Source organism: Eulemur rufifrons, chromosome 2, assembly GCF_041146395.1.
Source record: "Eulemur rufifrons isolate Redbay chromosome 2, OSU_ERuf_1, whole genome shotgun sequence".
In the NCBI taxonomy this organism is placed as follows: domain Eukaryota; kingdom Metazoa; phylum Chordata; class Mammalia; order Primates; family Lemuridae; genus Eulemur; species Eulemur rufifrons.
The window spans coordinates 78,975,260-78,999,920 of NC_090984.1; the positions used below are offsets into that span (position 1 = coordinate 78,975,260).

Sequence of the window (24,661 nt, forward strand, 5' to 3'; positions counted from 1 at the left end):
CAAACTTAAGCTTAGCTTCTAGGTTGGACAAGGAACAAAGCTGGCTCAAATAAGCACACAATCAAATAAAAATATAACATGTACAGTTGGAGACTGACTTAAGGATTAAACCAAATAGTGCATATAAAGCATTTACTACAGTGTTTAACATAAAGTGAATGTTCCACAACATTCTTGTTTTCTTATTACTGATGTTGTTGTTATTGTTAACTTGGGCATAGAGGCAAGAGGTCATTATTTTAGTGTGGAAGTTCAGTACAGGTATCTTGACAGAATTGGCATGTACAGGCATGCCTCAGAGATACTGTGGTTCAGTTCCAAATCACTCCAACAGGCGTGATTATTACATCAAAGGAGGTCACTTTTAGTTTCCCAATGCATATAAAATTTATGTTTACACTATCCTGTAGTACATTAAGTGTGCAATAGGATTATGTCTGAAAACAAAATTTACATGCCTTAATTAAAAATACTTTTTGCAAAAAAAAAAAAAATGCTAATGATTATCTGAGCCTTCAGTGAGTCATAATCTTTCTGCTGAAGGAGGGTCTTGCCTCAAGGTTAATGGCTGCTGACTGATCTGGGTGATGGTTGCTCAAGGTTGGGATGGCTGTTGCAATTTCTGAAAAACAATGAAGCTTGCCTTATTGATTGACTCCTTCTGTCATGAAATATTTCTCTGTACCATATTTGCTCGTATTTTACCAAGAGTAAAACTTCTTTGAAAATTGGAGTCAATCCTCTCACACTCTGCCATTGCTTGGTCAACTAAGTTGATGGAATATTCTAAATCATTTGTTGTCATTTCATGAATATTCACAGCAAATTCACCAAGAGTAGATTCCATCTCAAGAAACTGTTTTCTTTGCTCATGTATAAGAAATACCTTCTCAACTGTTAAAAGTTTTATCATGAGATTGTAGTGACTCAGTTACATCTTGAGGTTCCAATTCTAATTCAAGTCGTCTTGTGGTTTCCACAATGTCTGCAGTTACTTTCTCCATTGAAGTCTTGAACCCCTCAAAGCCATTCCTGAGGGTTGGAATTAGCTTCTTCCAAACTTTTGCTGATGTTGGTATTTTGACCTCCCCGCAGGAATTACAAATGGTCTTAATGGGATCTAAAATGGTGAATCTTTTCCAAAAGGTTTTCAGTTTACCTTGCCCAGATCCATCAGAGGAATCACTATCTATGGCAACTATAGCCTTCTGAAATGCATTTTTTTTCTTTACTCTATTTTTTTATTATTATTATTTCAGCATATTGTGGGGGTACAAAAGTTTAGGTTACGTATATTGCCCTTGTTCCCCCCACCCCCCTGAGTCAGAGCTTCAAACGTGTCCATCCCCGAAACAGGATGCATTTCTTAAATAAGAATTGAAAGTCAAATTTACTGTTTCATCCATGGCCTGCAGAGTGGATGTTGTGTTAGCAGGCATGAAAACAATGTTTATCTCCTTGACCATCTACATCAGAGCTCATGGGTGACCAGGTGCATTTTCAATGAGCAATAATATTTTGAAAAGAAATCTTTTTTTTTTTTTTTTTTTTTTTCCTGAGCAGTAGGTCTTAAAAGTGGGCTTAAAGTATTCGGTAAATGAAGATTTGTTGTTCCATTTATACAGTAGAGGCAGAGTAGATTTAGCATAATTCTTAAGGGTCGTAGGATTTTTGAAATGACAAATGTGCACTCGTGTTTCCTTAAAGTCAACAGCTGCATTAGCTCCTAACAAGAGAGTCAGTCTGTGCTTTGAGGCTTTAAAGCCAGACACTGATTTCTCCTTTCTAGATATGAAAGTAAGCAGACAAACTTTGGCTCAAGGCTCAGGCCAGTGGCCAAAGTCCACCTCCTATACTACTTCACCCAAACAATACAATAGTAATATTAAAGGCCACTTATCAGAGATCACCATAACAGGTATAACAATCATGAAAAAATTTGAAATATTGCAAGAATTAACAAAATATGACATAAAGACAGGAAGTGAACACACATTGTTGGAAAAATAGTAGCATAAATTTCCTTGACACAAAACTTCAATTTATAAAACACACAATATTTGTGACGGGCAATAAAACAAAAGACAATGAAATGAGGTATGCTAGTATTATATTCATGTAAAAAATCAAGAAAGAGATGTAAATAAAATAGGCACAAACAAAAGAAATCGGCAGAAGTATGAAAACATGGGACATGAAAACAAAGTGGTCTACTACGTCTGTAATGAGAGTTTGTGTGGAAAAATCATAGCTAAGCAGGCTTGAGCCTAATCCCAGGCTAAAGAATTTGAAATTAATTCATGAGAGGATAAGAAATATGGAATACCAAGAGATTAGAATGTCAGAAGCTGAAGCCAGGACTCAACAAAGGGTAAGCAAGAGGCAAGGAGAGTCTGAACTAAGAATCCAGAAGTGAAAACAAGAATGTAACATAAGTTTTCAGGATGAGGAGACTGAGAAAAATACTCTGAAAATTAGATAGGGGGAAAAATGGACCCCTAAAATGCAGCATTACAGAAATCCAAGGAGCCATGATGTAAAAAAAATAAATAAATAAAAGAAAGCAGCATAAATAATGGAGAGGTATGATGAGCAAGTAAAAGAAGGTCAGCAACTTGGAGTTTCACAGATAAACACTAAGGTGACACTAATAAACTATTAAGTAACCCTGCCTGTTGATTTGGTGGAGACATAACATTTCTAGAACAATGCTGGCAAAAATCGGTTTTAAATTTTTTAAATTTTTTTACTTTAATTATATTTTGTATAAGTATCTAGGCATCAATGGATAGAGTAGAAAGAGTCTGAAAATCATCCTTTGGATCTCATCTCTTTCAAATGCTCCATCTGCCAACTCAGGTAAAACATTTGCCTTCTCTACTTCTCAATTCCTTAGCTATTAAACAAATGGTGAATGGTGCATACGCGCTTCATAGGATTGCTGTGAAGAATAATAGAAAGCCCTTCATAACATATGGTCCAAGCATTTTAAATTACTAACTGTATTTAAAATATTTTCCAAAAAATGTATAGTCCATCATTATATAACACTCTTAAATCTGTTAGATTTTCAAAATTCACATCATATACTAGGTGAATTAATTTATCTATCATTCAAAATTTGTCCTTTATATTTCACTTTGTATAGTTAACATAAAGTTATCATTTTATATGTAAATAATTTCTGAGTTTGCAATTTAAAAAATGAACTCAACCACTGGACCAATGTGCCACCCAGCATCCCCACTCATGGACCCACCCATGGTCATGCAGGCTGACCACAGACCTGACAGTAAGGACCCTCCCACCACTGCATGCTACCACTGGCCCGTGGACAAGGGTGGAGTGAATGGCTATAGCCCTGACACGTGTGGCTACCATCTACGAAGACTCGTCCAGCTATTACTGCCATCACCATGGGGAGCCTGGGGTAGAGCACCCTCCTACACCACTTGCCTGTATAGAGAGGCACTTGTCAAGGCCACTGCCCAAGCTTTCCACAGCAGCCTAGGTGATGAACCCACCCCTCCTCCTGAATATCCCTAGCACTGGCTGGGATTGAGGCAACCACAGGGGAATGGGAAGACACAGGAGAACAGCTATATTACAGGCTTTCAGTATTTCCACTCCTCTTCTACTAATTTTCATTACTACTCCATTAATTTGGATCCTGTGATGATGGAACTTGGGCTGGGAAATCTTCTTTTTAAAAGTACTAATATTAGCTGTATTCAATATGAATTTATTTGGTAAGAATCTATATAGAACTCAGGAAAATCAGCAAGAAAAAAATCAAACAATCCCATTAACAAGTGGGCAAAGGACATGAACAGAAACTTTTGAAAAGAAGACAGACTAATGGCCAAGAAACATGAAAAAATGCTCAACATCTCTAATTATCAGGAAATGCAAATCAAAACCACAATGAGATATCACTTCACTCCACTGAGAATGGCTTTTGTCAAAAATTCCCAAAACAACAAATGTTGGCATGGATGCAGAGAGATAGGAACACTCATATACTGCTGGTGGGACTGCAAACTAGTACAACCTCTATGGAAAGTAATATGGAGATACCTCAAGGAGCTAAAAGTAGAATTACCGTTTGATCCACCAATCCCAGTACTGGGCATCTACCCAAAGGAAAAAAAGACATTCTGTAAAAAAGATATCTGCACTATTTATGTTTATAGCAGCAGAAGTCACAATTGCAAAGATGAGAAACAACCCAGGTGCCCATCAATACATAAGTGGATTAATAAAATGTGGTATATGTATACCATGGAGTTCTATTCAGTCACAAAAAACGATGGTGATCTAGCACCACTTGTATTATCCTAGATAGAGCTGGAGCCCATTCTACTAAGTATCACAAGAATGGAAACACAAGTACCACATGTACTCACGATCAAATTGGTATTAATTGATCAAGACTTATGTGCACATAGAGTAGCAACATTCACTGGGTGTCAGGCAGGTGGGTGGGGGAGAAGGCGATGGGTATATTCACACCTAATGGGTGCAATGTGCACTGTTTGGGGGATGGACATGCTTGAAGCTCTGACTTGGGCTGGGCAAAGGCAATATATGCAACCTAAATACTTGTATCCCCGTAATATGCTGAAATAAAAAAAAAAGAAAAAGAAAGAAAAATTCTTTTTTATAAATATATGCTTATAATCAAAAAGTTAAAGAAATAAAATTAATAGTCTAAGCTCTGAAATCTAGAGTAAAACACAGAGCAGAGGTCCAAATTAATAGGAAATTATTAAGATTTTGCATAACTGGCAAATGCTTCTGAAATAGTTGCTTAAAATATTTTCATATCTCCTATGTATAGTAGCTTTTATTATTTTAGTCCATATTTTATCTTTTTTTCTGTCTTCTTGGGTTTTTGTTGTTGTCTTTTCAACTTGCAAAATACCTGCATTTTATGTGTAACTGTCTTTCTTATTTTGGAAAAGTAGAAGATATCACATATCTGTTTATGTCTCTATTTCTCCTGGTTTCTGTTTGTGTTTATACAGCCTGAATTACTTTTATCAAGGTGCTTTATCCTTGAAATTGACTCTTTAAGCTTATCAAAGGAAAACATTTTCCTGAATTCATGCTCCCTTGCTGTCCATAGAGACAGGTTTTATTTTAGATCCAGATAGGGAAGCCTGGCTCCATTAAAGGCCTCTGACCCAAAGGGTCAAAAAGAATCAATCTAAGCTCACATAGAAAAAATGAACAATATTTAAATCTTGTTTTGTTTTTATATTGTTTTTAGTGAGAGATATAAAATATTATACTCACTGAAATTTAGAATTTAGAAGAAAATAAATATATTAAGAAATAAAATACATTCTAATTCTATACCATGTCTAGCTATAAAAGAGATAACACCAGAAAAAGAGACAAAAGAGAAGACCAGAGAAGGACACATAATTTAGCTTCAGGATTTAATCAGTCCCTAAAATCAGACCTGGAACATTTATATATATACATGTAATCTTTGTCATTCAAGGGAAAAAATTCAAGAAAATATTCACATGATTTCTCAAGAAAATGGTTTTAAAATTCCAAATAAAGATAAAAATATACATCTTTTTTAAAAAAAATGTTCCTTTGTCCTCATTTATTATATTAGAGAGACAAGCCCTGCCTTCCTGCTCTGGTAGATGGAGAATATATATTCTCAAACTTCAAAAGAGAGATTCCACATGCATGGATTAACACTACCATCCTGTGTTTCTTTAGACAGGAATATAGCTTCTAATGACCTTTAAAATACATTGCATGAAACAGGACCTACATGATGTCATGCTGTTAAAGAGGACCTCTGTACAAAACGTGTGTTTGCTTTGGTATTACCCTTTTTTGTCACTACGTTGAATTTTAAACTCATTATTTATGGTATTTATTACGCTTTAATCTTTTTCCCAGTTCACTTAACTTGCTTTAGCATTGATGTGCACTCCTGCAGACACAGGCACACACACACACAGATAGATGCAGACACACATACACCAACACACACAGAAACACAAACATATTCACACACTACACAGTGAAGGAAAGTAAAAAATGTTCCATTTTAAAGCACCAATTGACTATATGCTCTGTAAATATAAATTTTTGCTGAGGTAATTGGGTTTTTTTTTTTTCTTTTCTTTTTTTAAAAAAAACCCACCTTTAATAGGCCATTTGATTTTAGGCAAGAGTTTAAACAGGAGAACATTAGGATAAAAAGAACTAAATTGCTATATATAAGTAAGATATTTGTGAGTTTTGCCTTCTGATACTGGTTCATGGTAAAGAAGTAAAGATCTCACCCACATGGGAATGTATGAAAAATGTACCAAAGAGAAATTGCTTATGGGGAGAAGAGATAATGATGGCTAGCTGGGAACACTGATAATCCATTGAAAGTATCTCCTTCTCTTATCTATCCCCTCCCACAGTTCTGGAAACCTTCAATATGTTCTGCCTCTTCACCTTAGATTAAAACTGCTTTGGAGAAATTATAAACAGAGATTATGTCCAATAAATGAAGTTATGTGAGGAGAAAATTATAATTGCTAAGGGAGGGATGATGGTGAAGTAGATATTGAGAACAGAATTATTGAGAACAGAAGAGGAATTTAGAGTGAGAGATTAACAGGAGAATTGGGGTCCCCAGAAATTCTCAGACATATTAGAGAGGAAGGTGAGGCAACTTCCCAAATTAATTGTAAGGCTCAAGCCATTTTATAAAGAAGTTTAAATTAAAAAAATCAAAGTGAACTGAGAGAATTGGGGGAAATCTTTTTACACATTCATCTATATTGATTGACACTGATAAACTCACATGTAAAAATATATATCAGATACCTATGGCTGTCAGGACAAAGCCTGATTAGCTTCCACCACGCCCTCCCCTGTGCTCACACGGAAGCTCTATTATGTCACTTATGTTAAAAGTTTTTGTCTGCTTCTACATTAGATTATAACCTTACCTATTGCACAGATCACCTTTAATTCCTATTTGAATTTTCCTTAGTCTAGCACAGAAATTGGTAAGTTCTTATTGACTGAATTAATATTTAATGAATGAGTCAAAGTAAATATTTATTGACTGAATTAAAGCTTCCCAATTTGAATAGTGATTAAAGTGAAAAAATGGGAGAAATAGTTTCATTACCTTGGAAAAGAGTGAAGCATTTAACAATAAATTAAACATCATTAAGTCAAAAACTAAAACAATACCAATATCTTGAGTTTATATAATACAGGAAGATAGTCATTATTTTGCTCAAACTACAAAGAAATAAGGAAGTACATAAAACAATCATGGTGAGAAATAGAAGATACACTACAAGTAGTATCTTTTTATGTAATTGGTTTATATTTTATGTCTGTTCATTGTTGTTATTGTTGTTTCAACAATGTGTAAATGGATTTGGAACAATCAACATTTTATATGGAAAAATGAACTCAAAATATTGTCTACCTGGTAAAAGAGATAAAATGCTTTAGAAAATCAGCATCATATTTAAACTGAATTTATGTAGCATCACTATTGTTAAAAGGGAAATAGCATACAGTTTTATTTCTATTTGTTTTAGTATAATTAGATGAATGCAGAAACTTTATTTTAAGCAGGCTCATGTATAAATTTTATAGATATATTGAGCCCAATTTTTCAGGCCCCTACTCAACAATAAAGGTGAAAATTCAAGGCACTGACATTTTGAGATCACTTGTCAATAAAGAGTATGTACATGAAGATCATCAAATCTTTTTTTTTTTTCACTTATGGGAAATTCTTTACCTAATAATAACATGAATGAATGGATCAGTGTTAACTAATTCTACAGGTGAGTTAAAATATAAAAATAGTAAATTATTGGAGCCTAAAGTTGGGCGTTGCAAGGTCAGATAAGATTCTTAATTGAACACTGTTTTATTTAGTCATCAATGTCAAAACCCAAGAAATATGGTCAAGCTACAGCTGGGGACCAAGCATATTCCATAGCATAGGATGGCCTGGTGCCCATCTTAAGTATAAACAAAAGAAAAGATCAACAATTTCTTATGTAGACTTCTACAGAAATATTTAAAACACTGGAAGTAACTTTTTTTTTTTTTAACAGAGTGCTCTGAAATTACAGAGTGCCCTGAAAAAACAAACTTTTCAAAAAATATACTTGCTAAAGGAAAAGAAACATCTTATGATTAAATTAGGCATTCGACATTAAATGGCTTTTGAGAGAGAAATACTAATTTCCAGACTCTTATATCTTTCCATTGCTTTGTAAAATTTATCTTCTTTACAGATAAGCTGAAAAGAATATCTACATAGAAACAGACATGCAAACAAAAATGAAATAATTTAAGTTGACAGTATTTTGATGTTACATTTTTTTTCCTATTTATGTGGATGTTTGCTTACAGCAAGAAGGAATGATACAGCAGTATCCCTAATAAGATAGTAGATCCACAGTCTTTAAAAATTAATAATTGCAAAATAACATATATTAATATACATGATATAGACTAGTACCTGGATCCAGTATGATACTTAGTGATCATCCCTATTCTAAATTAATCATAAAACAAACAATGGGAAAGATTATAGGAAAATTCACAAGATGACATCTTTTATAAACTTTCAAAATTTTAATTCATCAGTCACTGAAATCTTGTCATTATCTATACAACGAATGTTTTTTCAATTAGATTTCAAATGCATTGCATTTTTTCCAGGTGTAACAGATGCAAAACAGCCAAGTATATATAATTATATAGGTCTCCAGTCTTCAATGTTTTCTTTTTTTTTAAGTCTTATCTTTCATTAGTACACACATTTGAGTTATTTTAACACTGGGAAATTGTGGCAATAAAATTTTGTCATTCATAAATCCTTTCTTTAATTCAAACGTACTTCCTAAGAGATTCCTGAAATAATGAATAAAATATGTGGTTTCTGTTATGTATATGTTAAATATAAATCAGACAATTTTGATGATAACAATTTTCAAACTTAAAGATTACTTAGAGATCATCTGACTAAGTCCTTCATTTGCATAGGAAATTTGGTAGCAGAGAAAGACAAGTCACACAATTAAAATCGGTACTGCTAGAATTAGAATTCTGTGCTAGAATTAGAATCTATCTTACATATTTATAGTTTCCTAGTTTTCCCCAACTCCAGAATGTACTCATATTCACAGTTAAGGTAAAAACTGTGTGTGTAGTATTCTATTTTTAATAACAGGATTGCAGCTAGGAAACATGGCCAAAGTTCAAATAATTCCTGAAATTTAATTATCTAAAAATTACACAATTAAATAGGAAATAAATGAAAATTAAAAATGAAATAAATGAAAAACATGATCATATTTCAAATAATTCATTAATTTATGCATTTACTCATCTGGGCATTTTGGGGAAGTGTAATCATGACCCATGAAGGGAAAAGCTTATATTCTTTTATAAGAGAGAGACAGAAAAAGAGAGACACAGAGAGAAAATATATCCATATATTACATAGGAGTAGAAGATTGAAATTGCTAGGTTCAGAAAAAAAAGGTATAGATTTAGAATTTAAAATGATTACACATAGCTAGAGATTTCAGGAGACACCATGGGAAGAATGGCATTTGAGGAATGTTTTCAAGGTGGTGAGGAGTGGCCTCATAGAGATGACTTGAAGGATATTCATGGCAAAGGGAATGAAATTACAAAACAAAAACAATTTCAAAAGTATGCAAGATAACGAACTGTTCACCTTGACTAGAATGTGCCATATTATCTCATGAAGCATGGAGAATGCTGTTTGCCAGTTTAGGATACCAAACTTTGAATCACAGGTATGACTGGACATAGAGAGTTTAAAAACAGAGAGGGAACAACGCTTGCAATCACGCATCTGCTGTAGAACATGGTTATCCTAGCCAAGCCAATCATGTCCATTTGGAGTTAATCCTTGGGTGAAAAGGAAAAGGGGGCAAGCTCTATGAAGTGCACCTGGAAATGAGAACAATTAAGTATAAAGCAAACACAGAGAGCTGAGTCGATAGTTGAGAAGATGATAAAATTTAAGTTCCTAGAACCCACTACACTTTCTTGCCTACAACAGTTACACAAGAATTTTCTGTCACTAGCAACTGAACATATTCCTACCAATAAAAATTGTTTACCTGACGGCAATGTTGCCAGGGGAAAGAGAAGATCAGAGGTGGGGAAAGAAAAGATCAGAGGTAAGGAAAAAATAATGAGAATTTCTTGCAGATGGTAAAAGGGTCTCTTACATTTGAAAACAAAAGTTGGAATGGAAAATCAGGAGTAGAGTCATAGACGATTTTTGGAAATAAGAGACAACATTGACAAACACCAGGCTAAACAGTTTTCAGGCATCATCTGATTTAACCCTCAGAGAAACCCATGATATTAATCTAAGTTGATTTTCTTCCACCATGGAAAATATAAAAAATGAGTATTTAGAGAAATTATGGTTAAGTAACGAAGCTGGAATTCAAACCAGATCTTTAATCCAGAGTACAAAATCCTAATTTTCAAATACATGGTGGGAAAAAGGAAAGAGGGAATGACTCTGAGCTTGGTATCAGAGAGGAGAAAGATCCTTCTAGTTGGAATAGGGAATTCAAGTGGAGAAAAAATAATTAAGGGGGATCACTATAAGTTTAATTTTAGTCACATTTGATTTTAGAATTCATCTGGGAAACTAAGTTGACATTTTGCAGAAGCTAGCTAAATGTCTCAGATACAAATTTGGGGAAGATCTGCATAGCAGTGATATTTTAAGTCATTATATTGCCAAGCAAGAAAGTGTAGAGTAAGGGAATAGTAGGGTGAAAATCCAATTTATGAATAGGGAGAATAAATAACAATCAAAACATGAGTGCAAAGTAAAAACAGAACTAGCATGTACAGTATTATAAAAGACAAGGAAGAAAAATGCATTAACAGCAATGAGTGTTTACTCAATAAATATACCCTCTGCATGGAGCCAAGACTAACATAGACAGACAGGTGGATGAATGGATAGATAAGTAGACAGATAGATACATGTCACGGTATTCATATCTCTCTAAATATTTGCATCATCTACATCTATATCAATGTATACATGTCATTAATTAATCAGTTGATACATTTGTATCTTAGGGTCTCGAGTGAGCACGTAAAGTGAAAAATCCAGACACTCAAATCACTTACATTTTTGACTTAGCTACAAAACACTATGTTCACCATTTTATATTATATACAAGATAGTTATCTTGTGTTTAAGAACATATATCTTCAAACACTAGAATAACCAGAGAACCTGTTGACACTGATGGGCACAAAGAAACTAAGAATACTGAAGGAACATCAGATTATTTCTGCCACTTTATCCATATATTTCAATGTAAATAATCTAAATGACAAGAATGAAGGGTTCCTATTTTTCTTAAACACTTTCAATTTACTGCTTAGTATTTAAATATTTTCCTCTCATGATTAATTTTATATTATTATATCCCTCTTAAATTTAAAAATGCTATTCAAGCTAAATAACAATATTTTTCAAGGAAGACATTTTAAAGATTTTATTTCATTAACTGAGAGACAACATTAAAGAAAAAAATCCACATATTAATTTTCAAGAAAAGTATTTGACTTCTTACTCTTTGAAAATAGTATTGAATTAAGGAGCAAGAATAACCGTCACATTTAAAATAAGTCTTGTAAGTGTAAAATCAAGGACAAATTCCTTTTAATTTTATAATGCCTGGTCAACTTAAGTCCTGAGGTTTCCTTTTGAAGTACTTTTGTTTACTGCAATTTTTAAAGCTTCAGGGAAATACTCATTTTCTAGAAGAAAGGAACTCATAAGACAGATCAAAATGATTTAATGGAACAGCATGAAATACAACTATTCACTGCCAAACCCAGACGAAGCCAGAAGACCTACAAAGAAAGAATATAGGCACAGCAGTTCACAGAAGATGAATCAAAACATAAGTTTATTTAAAAAAGATATGTCAGAAACATATTTGTTTAATACATGAAACTATAATTATTATGATCAAATGAAACAAATACAAGAGTAAAGAATTTCTCAGAAAGTTTGGCATGGCAGATGAAGAGAGTAAGTGCAATTATAGGGATAAAAAACAAAACAAAACAAACCTTTTCCCTGCTGCATGAGAATTTGACCTTCTTTTAAAGTTCTAGCTCTGATTCCCTGGCAACATGACAAGGAAAGAATGTCAACTCTGATTTTAGGTGACATTTCTGTATTAAATTGCTTCTGGATTGGGAGGAATGTTAATACCTGATAGGGAGCCATAGCTTTGGACTTAATGCAGTGACTCGTGTAACTGACATGTCCTCTTCAAAGACCCTGGAAATTATGCCTGTATTTCTGTTACAATAGACATTGGCTCCTGAAGGGCAGAGGATTCTGCCACAGTTCCCACCCCCAAATTAGGCAGCTCCTGTCACCTTGTATATCAGTCATTATTTAGGCAGCAGTTCTCTGGGGTGATTTTGCCAGTCAGGAGACATTTGATAATGTCTGGAGACACTTTTTATTGTCATGACATTGAGGGAGGGGCATGCTACTGGCATCTAAAGATTATAGACCAGGGAGGCCTCTAAACACCCTAAAATTAACAGGCAGAACCCACTTCTCTATAAAAAGAATTACATTTTGATCAGGAAAATTTTGTGTTCAGAAACTGCCTTATGCATTTGGGACATTTAGCAGTATCCCTGGCTTCTATTCACTAGATGCCAGTAGTATCTCCCTTTCTCTAGTCATGAAAATAAAAAATGTTTTTAGACATTTTCAAAGGTCCTCAGGGAATGGGGAGCGGAAAGGCATGCTGTCAAATTGTGGTTACTGTTTTAAACCCTTGTGAGTGAATTTAATGCCAGATGTGCCTATAGTAAGTAGTTCTATGAGTTTGAAAGTAGCTGAATCTAAGACCTTTGGTAGATTATACAATGGAAGAGTTTACTACAAAGTAACATAACTCAATGTGATATAATATATGAAAATAATCTGTGGCTGGTACTAAATTACTAAATATTAAACTATGATACTACATCAAACAATTGACAATCAATAAAATAAAAAATGCTAATAAAAACATATAAACTAAAATTCTATGGGAACAATGCTTGCAGGTAAATTAAACAATGGTAAATGTGTATGTATCTCTTGCTGGAGCCATAGGAACTCATGTTTCTCTCTCAAAATACTGTCTTTGCTTTCTCACTTCCTAATTGGCTTTATCATGCACTGATGAAAATCTCTTTTAAACATTCACTTTCTTACATTGTTACCTAACTTTTGAAGTGCTTAAGTATTTATTTTTCCTAACCAAGGACCCATTTTTTTGTACTTTTTTATTTCCTTTTGCACTAAGCATATTATTGGTGGTATATTTAAAATAAATTGATAATGTCACAGGTCTGTTCAAATGCTATATTATTATTCACCTTTATGTGTAATTTATTTTAATGATTTATTATTATTACCTTTTTATTTCATGGGAAAAGATCACAGTGCATAGGAAACACTTAAAGTCTATATTTGGGAAGAATAGATTTATTTTTGAAAGAAAGATAAATTCCTTTTTAAATAAGAAAGATTATAAAAGCATGTAATTTGTATAGTTACATATATATTTATATATGTGTTCATGTTGACTTTTCTTAGGAGCGACTATGTTTCTATAAAGCAAAAAAGGGACAAAGGAGGAGACAAAAAGGTCCCAGGAAAAGAGGCATGTAAATTGTATTCATTTAAGTCACATTTAACTTAATCACATATCTGAAGGGTTTCCAGGGGGAAAATGCCCTTGAAGTATTATGTAAATGCTATAATCATCCCCTTGAATTCATTTTGCACAACTGGGATGGACAGAAGTACCTAGCTGACAATATCCATAAAAATAAGTCTTGGCTGGGTTAAGTTATACTTTTAATCATTGTGTTAAAACTAGCTGGCTCCTAATACACTTCTTTGCATAGATGCTGAAAAAAAAACTTTCAATAGATAAGCATTTTCTAAATATTAAACTACAGTTGCACCTACCTTAAGGTAGCAGCAGAGATGGAAACAGAAAAATAAATTATGCACTTATTTACATGAGCCATATACTTGAAGAACTGATCCTCTTTCTCGGCAACGTGTAGCCAATTGCTCTATCTAAAGACATTATGTCCGTGCTCTGCACTAAGTCTTTAAAAGAGAGAGAGCTTCTTTCTGTTAATATATTCTTGGCCAGTTTTCTTAGATAGTTATCTACCATGCTATGTTCTCTGGTTGTCTGAAGAAACAGAGAGCAAGAAAATGCTCAGGATGGCAGAAGTAGTTCAGCTAAAGTAAATTCATTTTAGAAACTTGGTGGATAATAACAGGTATACTTGGAAAGTTCAATTTTCAAATATTCAGAAGTAATGTTAACCCATGGGGAAATAAAGTAAGATATATGTATATGATATGGTGACTTGAAAAAGTGATCCAATCACTTACTTTGTATAGAGGAAATTGGATATCATCTTATATATACATTGTTTCTTCTTTTAAAAGAAAAGATCTTAACTACAGGGAGGGAGAGGGTAGAATAGAAGAAAACATAAATATTAATGTTTTTAAAACATTGACATTGCCTACAGGGTCAGTTGGCTAGTGTTTCTAATAACTACTATAAACACAAAAGAACTAAAATGATCATTTAATTCAAATAAGGAAATGCTGCATTATAAATGCTGAGTTCCATTTAATAATTATTAATGTTGAAATATGACAAATTAATGCTTAAAATATTAAGTATTTTCTTAGTAAACTAAAGGCTTTCTCAAACCTACATTCTAATAGAGTATATTACAGTCTCCCAGTGATAAGATAAAATTAAGACTTTCTTACCAAATAGAATTGTAGCTCTAAACTTTTCCCTAGGATAGAGACCCTGACAATGAGTCAGTTAATCAAAAATCTGTCAATTTTTCAAGTATTGTGGTACTAGAAATATAAGAGTTGCTTTGGCACACAAGGAGCTTAAATTATAGTAGAAATGGATCCACAATCTTTAATAAAGCAATAAAATCAGGTGCTATGATCTGAATGCTTGTTTCCCTACAAAATCCATAGGTTGAAACCTAACCTCTAACATGATAGTCTTAAAAGGTAAGGCCTTTGGGGTGATTAGATCATGAGGGCTCTATCCTCATGAATAGGTTTAGTACTCTTATATAATAAGACATCCCAGAGCTGGATAACCTGGGCCAACATGTGAAGACACAGCAAGAAGGCACCATTTATGAGGCAGAGATAGAGCCCTCAACCCTGATTTTAGACTTCCCAGCCACAAAAACTATAAAAATTAAATGTCTGGACACCCAGTTAATGGTATTTGTGTGAAAACAACCTAAAATGGATGAAGACATAGGGTGTATGAGGAATGATTTGCAAGTAAGAAAATAGATTTTTAGGTTAAAATATATAAAACATATAATTATAATGGTAAAAATAGTAATTTTCATTATGTGCTATGTGGTAAGCTATGTTCTAGTTACTTTGCAAAATTATTTTAATCTTTAAATATGAATTGAAAAATGGGAAACATTTTTCCTCATTTGGAAATAAGAAAATTAAGCTCAGAAAAATTATGTCAAGAGTCATATACATAGTAGTAAGTAGAAAAACTAAAATCTTATGGATCAAAGAAAATCCTCTAAATGAATGTTCTCTTCAAAGTTATCCTTATAACAACAGTGAGTGTATAATCTTGATGCAGTCATCACCTAAAACATTTCAGAATAACTTTGAATTTACCATTAATGTTTCTGATGTAGTCTTTTGAATAATCTCAAAGGCAAGTCTTCAACTATTGAGGAAACTAAAGGCCATTAGACTCAAGTCACTTTGGTGAAGGAGTAAATCCAATTAGATAGTAATAGTTTAGTGTAAAAACCACACAATCGTTAGAATTTTTTGTATTGCTCAAACCATCTGTATCGGCAGTAGTACAGAAGAGTTTTAAGGAAGGTAATGATGAAATAAAAACTAATAATTTTGAAAGAAATATCATCTCGTATGTGTTCAAAATGAAGCTTTACTTTGAAGTTCTAAATTGTCTTGTGCTGACTAATTCCACTGTCCATAGAGCTATCAAGGAGGGTCCTTCACAGTCACCAAAAGGCATTATAAAGAAATGGGACTTTGCCAGGATATAAATGGTGAGAAAGAATTGAAGATTTGATGTGAATATGAGAAGGGGACATAGGAGCCTAGCCAGAAAGGCAACATTGAGTTACATGTTTACGAGACTGGGAAGAGATGGAATGGATTATAGAAAATAAGAAACACCGAAATAAATAAGACTTTCCAAGCTACTAGCTAAAAACCATTTTACTGCCCTCTTAATAAATTCAAATTTTGTCCTTGTACTTATAATTTTTTTGGATAGCCTTTAACATCTTCCTGTGTGAATGTGGCAAATTGCCTCCTTGTTTCCTCTTTTATCAAGTTATCTTATCTTTGATATTAGCTATACATTAACCCCTAGCCACAGTCATTTTCAGAACAATTTTACTTTTTAAAAAATCCCAAAAGCATGCTTAATACAGTCATTCTGTATATCTCAACACTACAGAAAATTACTCAGTAATTTGTCTAACAATAGTGAGCATATGTGTGACAGCACTTTCCAATTCATGTTTAATTTTCTTTTTCTTTGTAAGTTTCATGAAATTCTGCTTTTGTTGAATATTCATTTTGACTAAAAGTAATTGACATATATTCTTCACTAGATTTGTTGAGGAAAAAGAGTCAGAAATAAAGCCCTGATCTATGGCTCTCGCTCCTTCATCCAATTTGATCTTGCTTTAGAAACTGAAACAGATGAGGAACATGGGTTTCTCAATAGCCCTGATTATTTTTTCATATTTTTTTCATTTGAAAAATAGAAATTATAAGAGGTGCATTAAATCTCATTTGGAGACAGGTAGTTACTTAATAAAATTTAACACTAGCATTACCTTTGGTTTTCAGTATATATTTTATATCTTATAACAGAAATGTCCTTAGTTGTAGGTACAACAAATATGCATATGCATGATGAAGTCTTAATGGGGAAAGTGACATTCAGTGCAGTATATATCTTCTCCAACTGATTTTCAAGAAATTGTTCTTCAAAATATACTCACTTTACAAAAATATTTTAATAGTTCTTTGAGATGAAACGATTTAAAGGACAGCATTGTTTTACAGTTCTAAAAACAGGTGAATAAATTAAGCAATGGTTGAAAACTTAAAATTATGTCATTAAAACTTTACATTGTACTTTGCAGTTTCACTAGTAAATTTTTTTTAAAATTTCGTTTAATTTTAAAGCACTTTTCTTCAAAAACTTGCAACTTAGTATTTTGGTTCTTACTATATATGGTAACTGGCAATTGTAGAAGTTAAAAATCATACAAAACAAACCTTCTGCTTTCTAAAAATGAGCAATATGCACAAGAATTTAATGATTTAAACTATTTCATTGTGGTAATTAAGTTACTCTTAGCAGGATACAGGGCAGGCTAAAATACCTTTATGTTTCTGTCCCTCAGTATGTACACATTTTAAGAAGAGGCAAATTAATCAGAGATAATGAATAATTCAAAAAGTTTTGGTAAACCTAATAATTATATAAATTATATTACTTCATTTTTAACACAAAATTAGCTAAGAATAAATCTCATTTGAAGATTTAGAACATTAAATTAAATGGACTACTTTATTTATATAAAATGAAAATATATATACTATTTATATTTAGGCTTGCACAATCTACACTCATCAAAGTCCTACATAAAAATAATCCTGTGTTCCTTTAGTCTGTTTTAATGGTTATTGTTTAATTGGACACAAGGAAAAAGAAAATAGAAAAAAATGTCATGGAGATAATGGATTTTTTCCTATGTTATTTATTATTTCCACCTGTTTTTCATTCTTTTATATACCAAAACAAAAAACAATTATATATGAATATGTATGTGTTTGTTTGTAAACTAGGGAGCTCCAGAATTTGCCAATAAACATTTTAAGAAAGAAATCTTAAAGTGTAGAGTGAAAATCCTAAAAAAGGTGTTTCATAAGAGTTAGAATATTTTGACATCTTCTCCCTTCATATGCTTGGACACTTCCAGCTCTTAAACTATATGCAAAAAATCCTGATACTCTTGAAACCTATATAATAAAAAACAGGCATGCATTCTATTTGTTATTGAAACTTATATACACTCAACAAATTTACTGAATAGCTATAATGTAAAATATATTATGCTGAGAATACAAAATATGTAAAGTAGTTTGTTGGCTGCAATGATGAAAGTAATTGCTGAGGATGATATAAACGCACCCATATGTATGTATGCATATATGTGAATGTATGTATGAAATAACTTAGTACTCTATATTCTATATCAATATTTCTTACACATAGCATAGCTATCCCAGTTAAGTAAACAAATACATTAGTTTTATATTTTAAAAAACACTATAAAAGTTAGAATGCTTATCATTTTAAAAATATTATCAGGATTCCTGAATTATTATTTTTGCATAGATAAGCCTTAGATAGGCATGTAGGCTGGACCTGCTAGTAGGGAGTATGTGCCTGAAAAACGAACCTCTGATTTTTTCAAGAATATTCTGGAGTTGTTACCAGTTACTTGTACCTGGAAAATAGGAATATAACCAGATTCTTCAGAAGAAGAATTGATTTCTACTCAATTATATCCCTGTCACACTAGAGACAATTGAGAGAGTGTTTATCACCATCCACTATTATAGCATTGAATTTTAAAATCTTGTGCTGAATTTAACATTTCTAGGGAACCAATTAGAAAGCAGGAAAAATAGAGGAAATTAGTTGACCAAGAGAATTCTGCGGTTAAGTACAGTTTATGGAGATTGGAGACTCTGACTCTTGAAACTCCAATTTGAAGTTCCCTAGAGCCTCTGGATTCTGTAGCTTTTACTTGTACCAAAGCTTCCTCAGAAAGGAGTGAGCAGACTGAAAACTAAGAGCACCAATAGCTTCAGGAACACTAAAGCTTTGTGTGTAACTCTGGGAGAAGCACAAAATCTTCTGCTCACCAACAAGAAGGAAGTGTTCCAAATTATATCAATTTCCTCTGTGGTCACTAGAAGATATCTCTTATTTTTTAGAAAATAGAGGTGCAGTTTCTCATTCTATTTCTTTTGTTTTTTCACACGAACCTCGTACCCATGAGAATACTGTCATGAATATGGAGGCCAGTCTGAAAAAGGTAATGCTGAACTGTTGAATGGGATCTGACATCTAAAACCTGCATTATTCAAAGACAAGCCTAACAACCAATTGGAAATCAGCCAAGTTATCCGACACTGGTTTGTAAATATGAGTTTGAATATTTATACTGCTAATCGCATACTTGGAAGCTGAGTTTCACCAGAAGAGGGAAAGGGAATGGTTAAGCAGCGCCCAGAACCTCACCTCCCTGCCCCACTCACATACCTCATGCATAAATACATTTGTCACTAAAAAGTTCCAAGCATAATATTTTCACATTTTAATTATTCTTTCAAATTTAAAATCACTTAATTCATTCTGCCAACAACCTTAAATCTGACATAAAAATAGACATTTTTGGACTAAATTCTACTTTCCATGTTCTGAGTTACAAAAGAATCACAGATGAAAACAAAGTTATTAAAGTGCATAGTTTCATCTAATTCATCTCTTTTCTTGAAGGCTTTATACCATACATTTAACAAATAGTACATCAATTAAGATTTACAGAAACACTATTAGAAATTGAACAGACTGTGTTTAGTTTGCTTTTCATCCAGTAATAATCTCACCACCAGTTTCTAGGGCATCCTCTAAGAACCCAACACTAGTAACATTGTTAAAATTTTTAACAATCCTTAAATGTATAGATTTATGTACTTTTAATAATAAAAGCAAATATAAAGCCTATGATGTCTACAATTTTTTAATAGAACTGTAACTGTGATTTCAGTAAAAATAGTTAAAAACTTACCTTATTCAACTCTCACAATTAAACAATTATCTGTTAAGATAAGTCGGGCAAAACTTCAGCACCTAAAATCTGCCTGAATTATCTCTATATTACTAGATAATTATGTAATCCACTGCTACAACTTCAGATATGCAAACATAGCATTTCAATGATTAGGTCCTCACAATTTAAGCAAAGGGATGCCTTGAAATAATTAGATAATTTGGGCAAAGGGCATGCAATTGTCTGAAGTAGAAACTAGGAACTGTGAAAACAAAAGTGTATTATAACCTGCACTAACAATTACTTCTAGTCTTTACTTTGTCTCATTACACATGGACAGTTTTTAACCATTAGGTTTGTTGATTTTTTGGCATTAACCAACCAGGTAACACCATCATAATCATTGTACACACAATACAACCCTTTGTGCTCAAGTAATAAGCAAATTTAAGGAAAATTATAGTTTAAATTGAATAGTAATGACATAGAAATATTTCATCCTAACCCAATTTCAATCACCTCATTTTACTAGTAGAATAACAGTATCATTCCTTCCCTTGTCCCCAAATTGAAACACATAGAAAGGAAGTTTACTTACATTGAACGATGAGCTGCACCAAGGCTTCCCTCGGTTTCACGTTAAATCCATTGTACTGGCTGGTTTGACATCTGTACATTCCTGACATTTCCCTAGATACGTTCACAATCCTTAGTGTTCCATCATAACTCTCCATTTGCATTGATCCATCAGGCATTGCAACTTCTTTATCTGCTCTAGACCAAAGGATGATCGGTTTAGGTTTTCCAGTTACTTGACACTGCAGTTCTATTGTGTCTCCTTCTCTGGTGACCAAAGGTGATTTTTCCTGTGGAACAGTCAGATTGGGTGGAACTTGAAATGGGAAAAAGAAAATTTTTCTAGGTTAGTATAAACTGGTAAAACATATTCAGACATAGAAAATCATAAGGAAACAATTTCTGCTGGTTGAAAAAATGTGACAATTCAGATGACAAAAAATAAAGACCTTGAGAATAAATGAAATATACTTTCACTTAAGATAATTCTGAATTGTTTTCATTGAACATTCTTAAATGAGGACTTCAAACATTAGCACAATAAGTAAGCCATTAAACTGAAAAGTGAACAGTCAACATAACAATCTACTCAGTGACTTGTCCTTATCAGGATTAACTGGGTCGTTAACACCTGTAATTCACAGAAGAGTGATCCTGCTTGCTGAGGGTAGGATTTAGCTGTGTAGATTTAGCAGCCACAGTAAGTACAATTAGTAGAAAAGGATAAAAAAGGAAACTGTAATTTAAAATCAGAAGCTTTGACTGGTTTTAAAAACTGTTACCAAATTGCTAATATTTAGAGTTTGTTTTCTGCCTAGCCGAAATAGAATGGGACAATTGACGACAATGTCACGCTCTTTGGCAATCTATTATATTCTCCTCTTCTGGACTTTTATAATAATTGCTTGTGACATTTGAATTTCATATTGTTTCACTTTAAAATAGTTTGAAGTCATTGTAAATAGCTTGCCATGATATTGCACTATTTCTATAAAATTAATTTAAGTGAGTTTTCAAAGTATATTTCAATGAATGTAAGGATTTTCTCAAGTAAAGATAATTTCTGGTTTTACTGAGAAAATTTACAAGAAAATTAGATTGATTTTACTGTAACTTAGTTAATTGTTCTGAAATATACTTATGTTAAGATTTAGCAAAAAAACACTAACTAATAGGAAGGAAGTACTTTACAATGATTTTTCTTTCAAGTATTATCACATATTCCACTGGAAGATTTTTTTTATACAATTATATATGAACTGAAATGGGTTTATGCAGTAGTACATATATCAAAAAAGCATGAGCTAAATAAAATGCTAAAAATAAGAATAACTAGAAACACAGGAATAATTCTGTCCTTCTGATAAATGTCACATGCTCCCTTTGGAAATTGTACTGCAGATGAACTAAAAGGAAAAGGTTTTATTATCCCTTCTAGCATTACTGTGCTCCACTTCCCAGGTACGCAAACAAACCCAACTGGACTTAAAATTAATTTTCAACTAATGTTGAAATATAGTTTCTCTTATTACATATAGAAAAAAAAATTCAAGTCCAAAGTGATATGAGAATTATCTCGCTATTCAATATCTTCATATCAACGTTTTCATTTGATCCCTTCACTTCTTCTTAAAAAAAAAAAACTAGTTACACAATGCATAGCACCTTAGAATTTAGAAAATTTGAAAGATCAAGTCTCTTAAAGTAAATATATGCATCATAGGAATTGATATTAACAATATGTTTAAAAATTTCTGCATTTTAAAAAGCTACATGGAAATAATTTGTTCTTGTAGATATGAACAATTAAATAACTTAGTCACATAATTTGTTCTTTTTGAAGTGAACCACAAAGCAATGATGAAATTCTAAGCAGCACCTTTTAACAATAGGATTGAAATGGAGCTATGATATTTATTTGCCCTCCATGAGAATCAGTACAGAATAACAGCAATAGCTTCAACATTTCACATTTATTTATTATGCCCCTATTGTGTGTCAGGCACAATTAGGGATTTGATATTTTCATTTAATTTTCTTGATTATCTATAGGACCGAATATTTAATATTCAATTTTAACAATTGAGAATATTGAGAATAAGAGATGATGAATATTTTGATTTGAACAGAATATAAATCAAGGCCAATTTATAGCAGGTAGCCAACATAGAGGCATGAATCCTGAAGCAAACTTCCATAAATTATTATATCTGGAATTAATAACTTTGAGTTAGCACTGGACTCCTCTCCTCCTGCTCGTGACCACTCTGCTCCAATGGACAGAATCCATTATCATGGCCACTGACTAAGGGATAAGATGAAAGAGTCAAGATGAAAATGTGAAGGAGTATATGACATATATTTTTGCAAATTATCTATCTTATCTATATTTCTTAAATAACTTTGTCTACCTACTAATCATCTATCTATATCAGAATGTTTTCCATATACATCAAAACAGTTTATAAGATATAGCAACCCAAATAAATATCTAAATTTTGATAAACCTGTATGAAATAAATAAAAATATATTATAAATTAAAAGATTATCTGTAATTAATGGAGTGCTGTTACTTGAAATGTTTAATTCACATCTCTTCTAAAAACAAGCCACATCACCTTTGCCAAGCATAATCACTCTATTAATTTGTCTATTTTTGAAAATAAGAATTTGTACTTTTTTTAGTCTCAAGCTTACTGATGTTTTAATCATAAGAATAGTAAAAAGTTAATAAGAGAAATGGTGTCAAATGAAACTATTTATTTTCTGACTTAAGATGGGTATTTAAAGATCTTATTACATTAGGTCATTTTAATTAAAAGATATCCTTGACTAGCTCTAATTTTTAAAAAGTTTATCATTCTAAATAGTTCAAAATCACCTTTATAAATTTATTTATTTATTTAGATAAACTTTCTCTCTTGCCTAATTAAAATTACAGAAATGTAAACCTCAGTTTTAATTTTGATAACTTAAGGATAGATTTTTGAATAAATTAGCACAAGTGTTACTAAATAGTAAAACCTAAATAAAAGATGGTCTAATATTCATCTCTGCCATGAGACTTTAAATCTTGAAGTCATTTAAACCTTTCTCTATAATTAATTCCCTTGGCCAAAAAGATCTTATAATTTCTCAAAGCTTTTATAGTCTTCTCTATCTTCCTGTCTACACTAAATTTTGTATCCCCTAGAATTCTACGCTCAACTGCCTTAATTATTACCATAAATTTTCCATTTCATTTGGGAGAGCTTGTTTGTTTTCATGGATTTCTCTCTGTTTCATATATTGATAATACAAATTCTCACTTTATCCCATGGTTCTTCTAGGATATGTTTGAACCCTATTTCTATATCACAAAGTTCTTTCAAACTTCCAGACTTAAGTACCATTTATTTCTTGACTTGACTAATAGTTAATTATCAATACATCGGATCTGCTAGTTAAAAACCATAGAGTGTTGTTTGTTTCATGGTTTCCTCTTGTCCATTGCTTCAAACAGCCATCAATTCTGTTATTTCTTTATCAAAAATGTGGCTCACATCTGCTTATTTCTTTTCATTTCCATAAGCAGATGTATCAGTAGAAGTCATCATTTTCTCTTCTTGTGACAGCATCCTTAAGTGGTCTCTGTCACTAGTTTCATTCTTCCAGGTTTCTTACTACCCTGTCAAGGTTTATCATCATAAACACAATTTTGTTCATGCCACTATGAAGGCTACAGACCTCAATGAGAGTGCTCATTATATATTAACACTTTAATAATAATAAAAAAAACAAAAAAAAATAGTCTCATGGATTTGTTAAGTAAATCCTGCAACAAAATAGACTATGGCACAGATTTTTAAAATGATGATATAATAGACCTATATTTATTGATAAAGACATTTATACTGTTAAACAAGAAGAGCATGTTAGTGAATAGTATAAATAGTATAAATACTATTATTAAGTAAAACATGTTATTGTGCGGTATGAACAGTTGTATCTAATTTTTATATTAAGTAAGTAGATTTTACTCTCTCACTCACAAAAGTATCT

At 32.3% G+C, this 24,661-nt stretch overlaps 1 protein-coding gene across 2 annotated transcripts in view; it reads right to left on the bottom strand.

Moving 5' to 3' along the window:
• Positions 1 to 24,661, bottom strand: part of MDGA2 (MAM domain containing glycosylphosphatidylinositol anchor 2) — a 767,088-nt gene that overhangs the window by 150,027 nt on the left and 592,400 nt on the right. For both annotated transcript variants that reach the window (XM_069464601.1, XM_069464600.1), the window contains one exon: positions 20,642 to 20,935. In XM_069464601.1, coding sequence (XP_069320702.1) covers positions 20,642 to 20,935 — 294 coding nt within the window. The remainder of the gene's footprint in view (positions 1 to 20,641; positions 20,936 to 24,661) is intronic.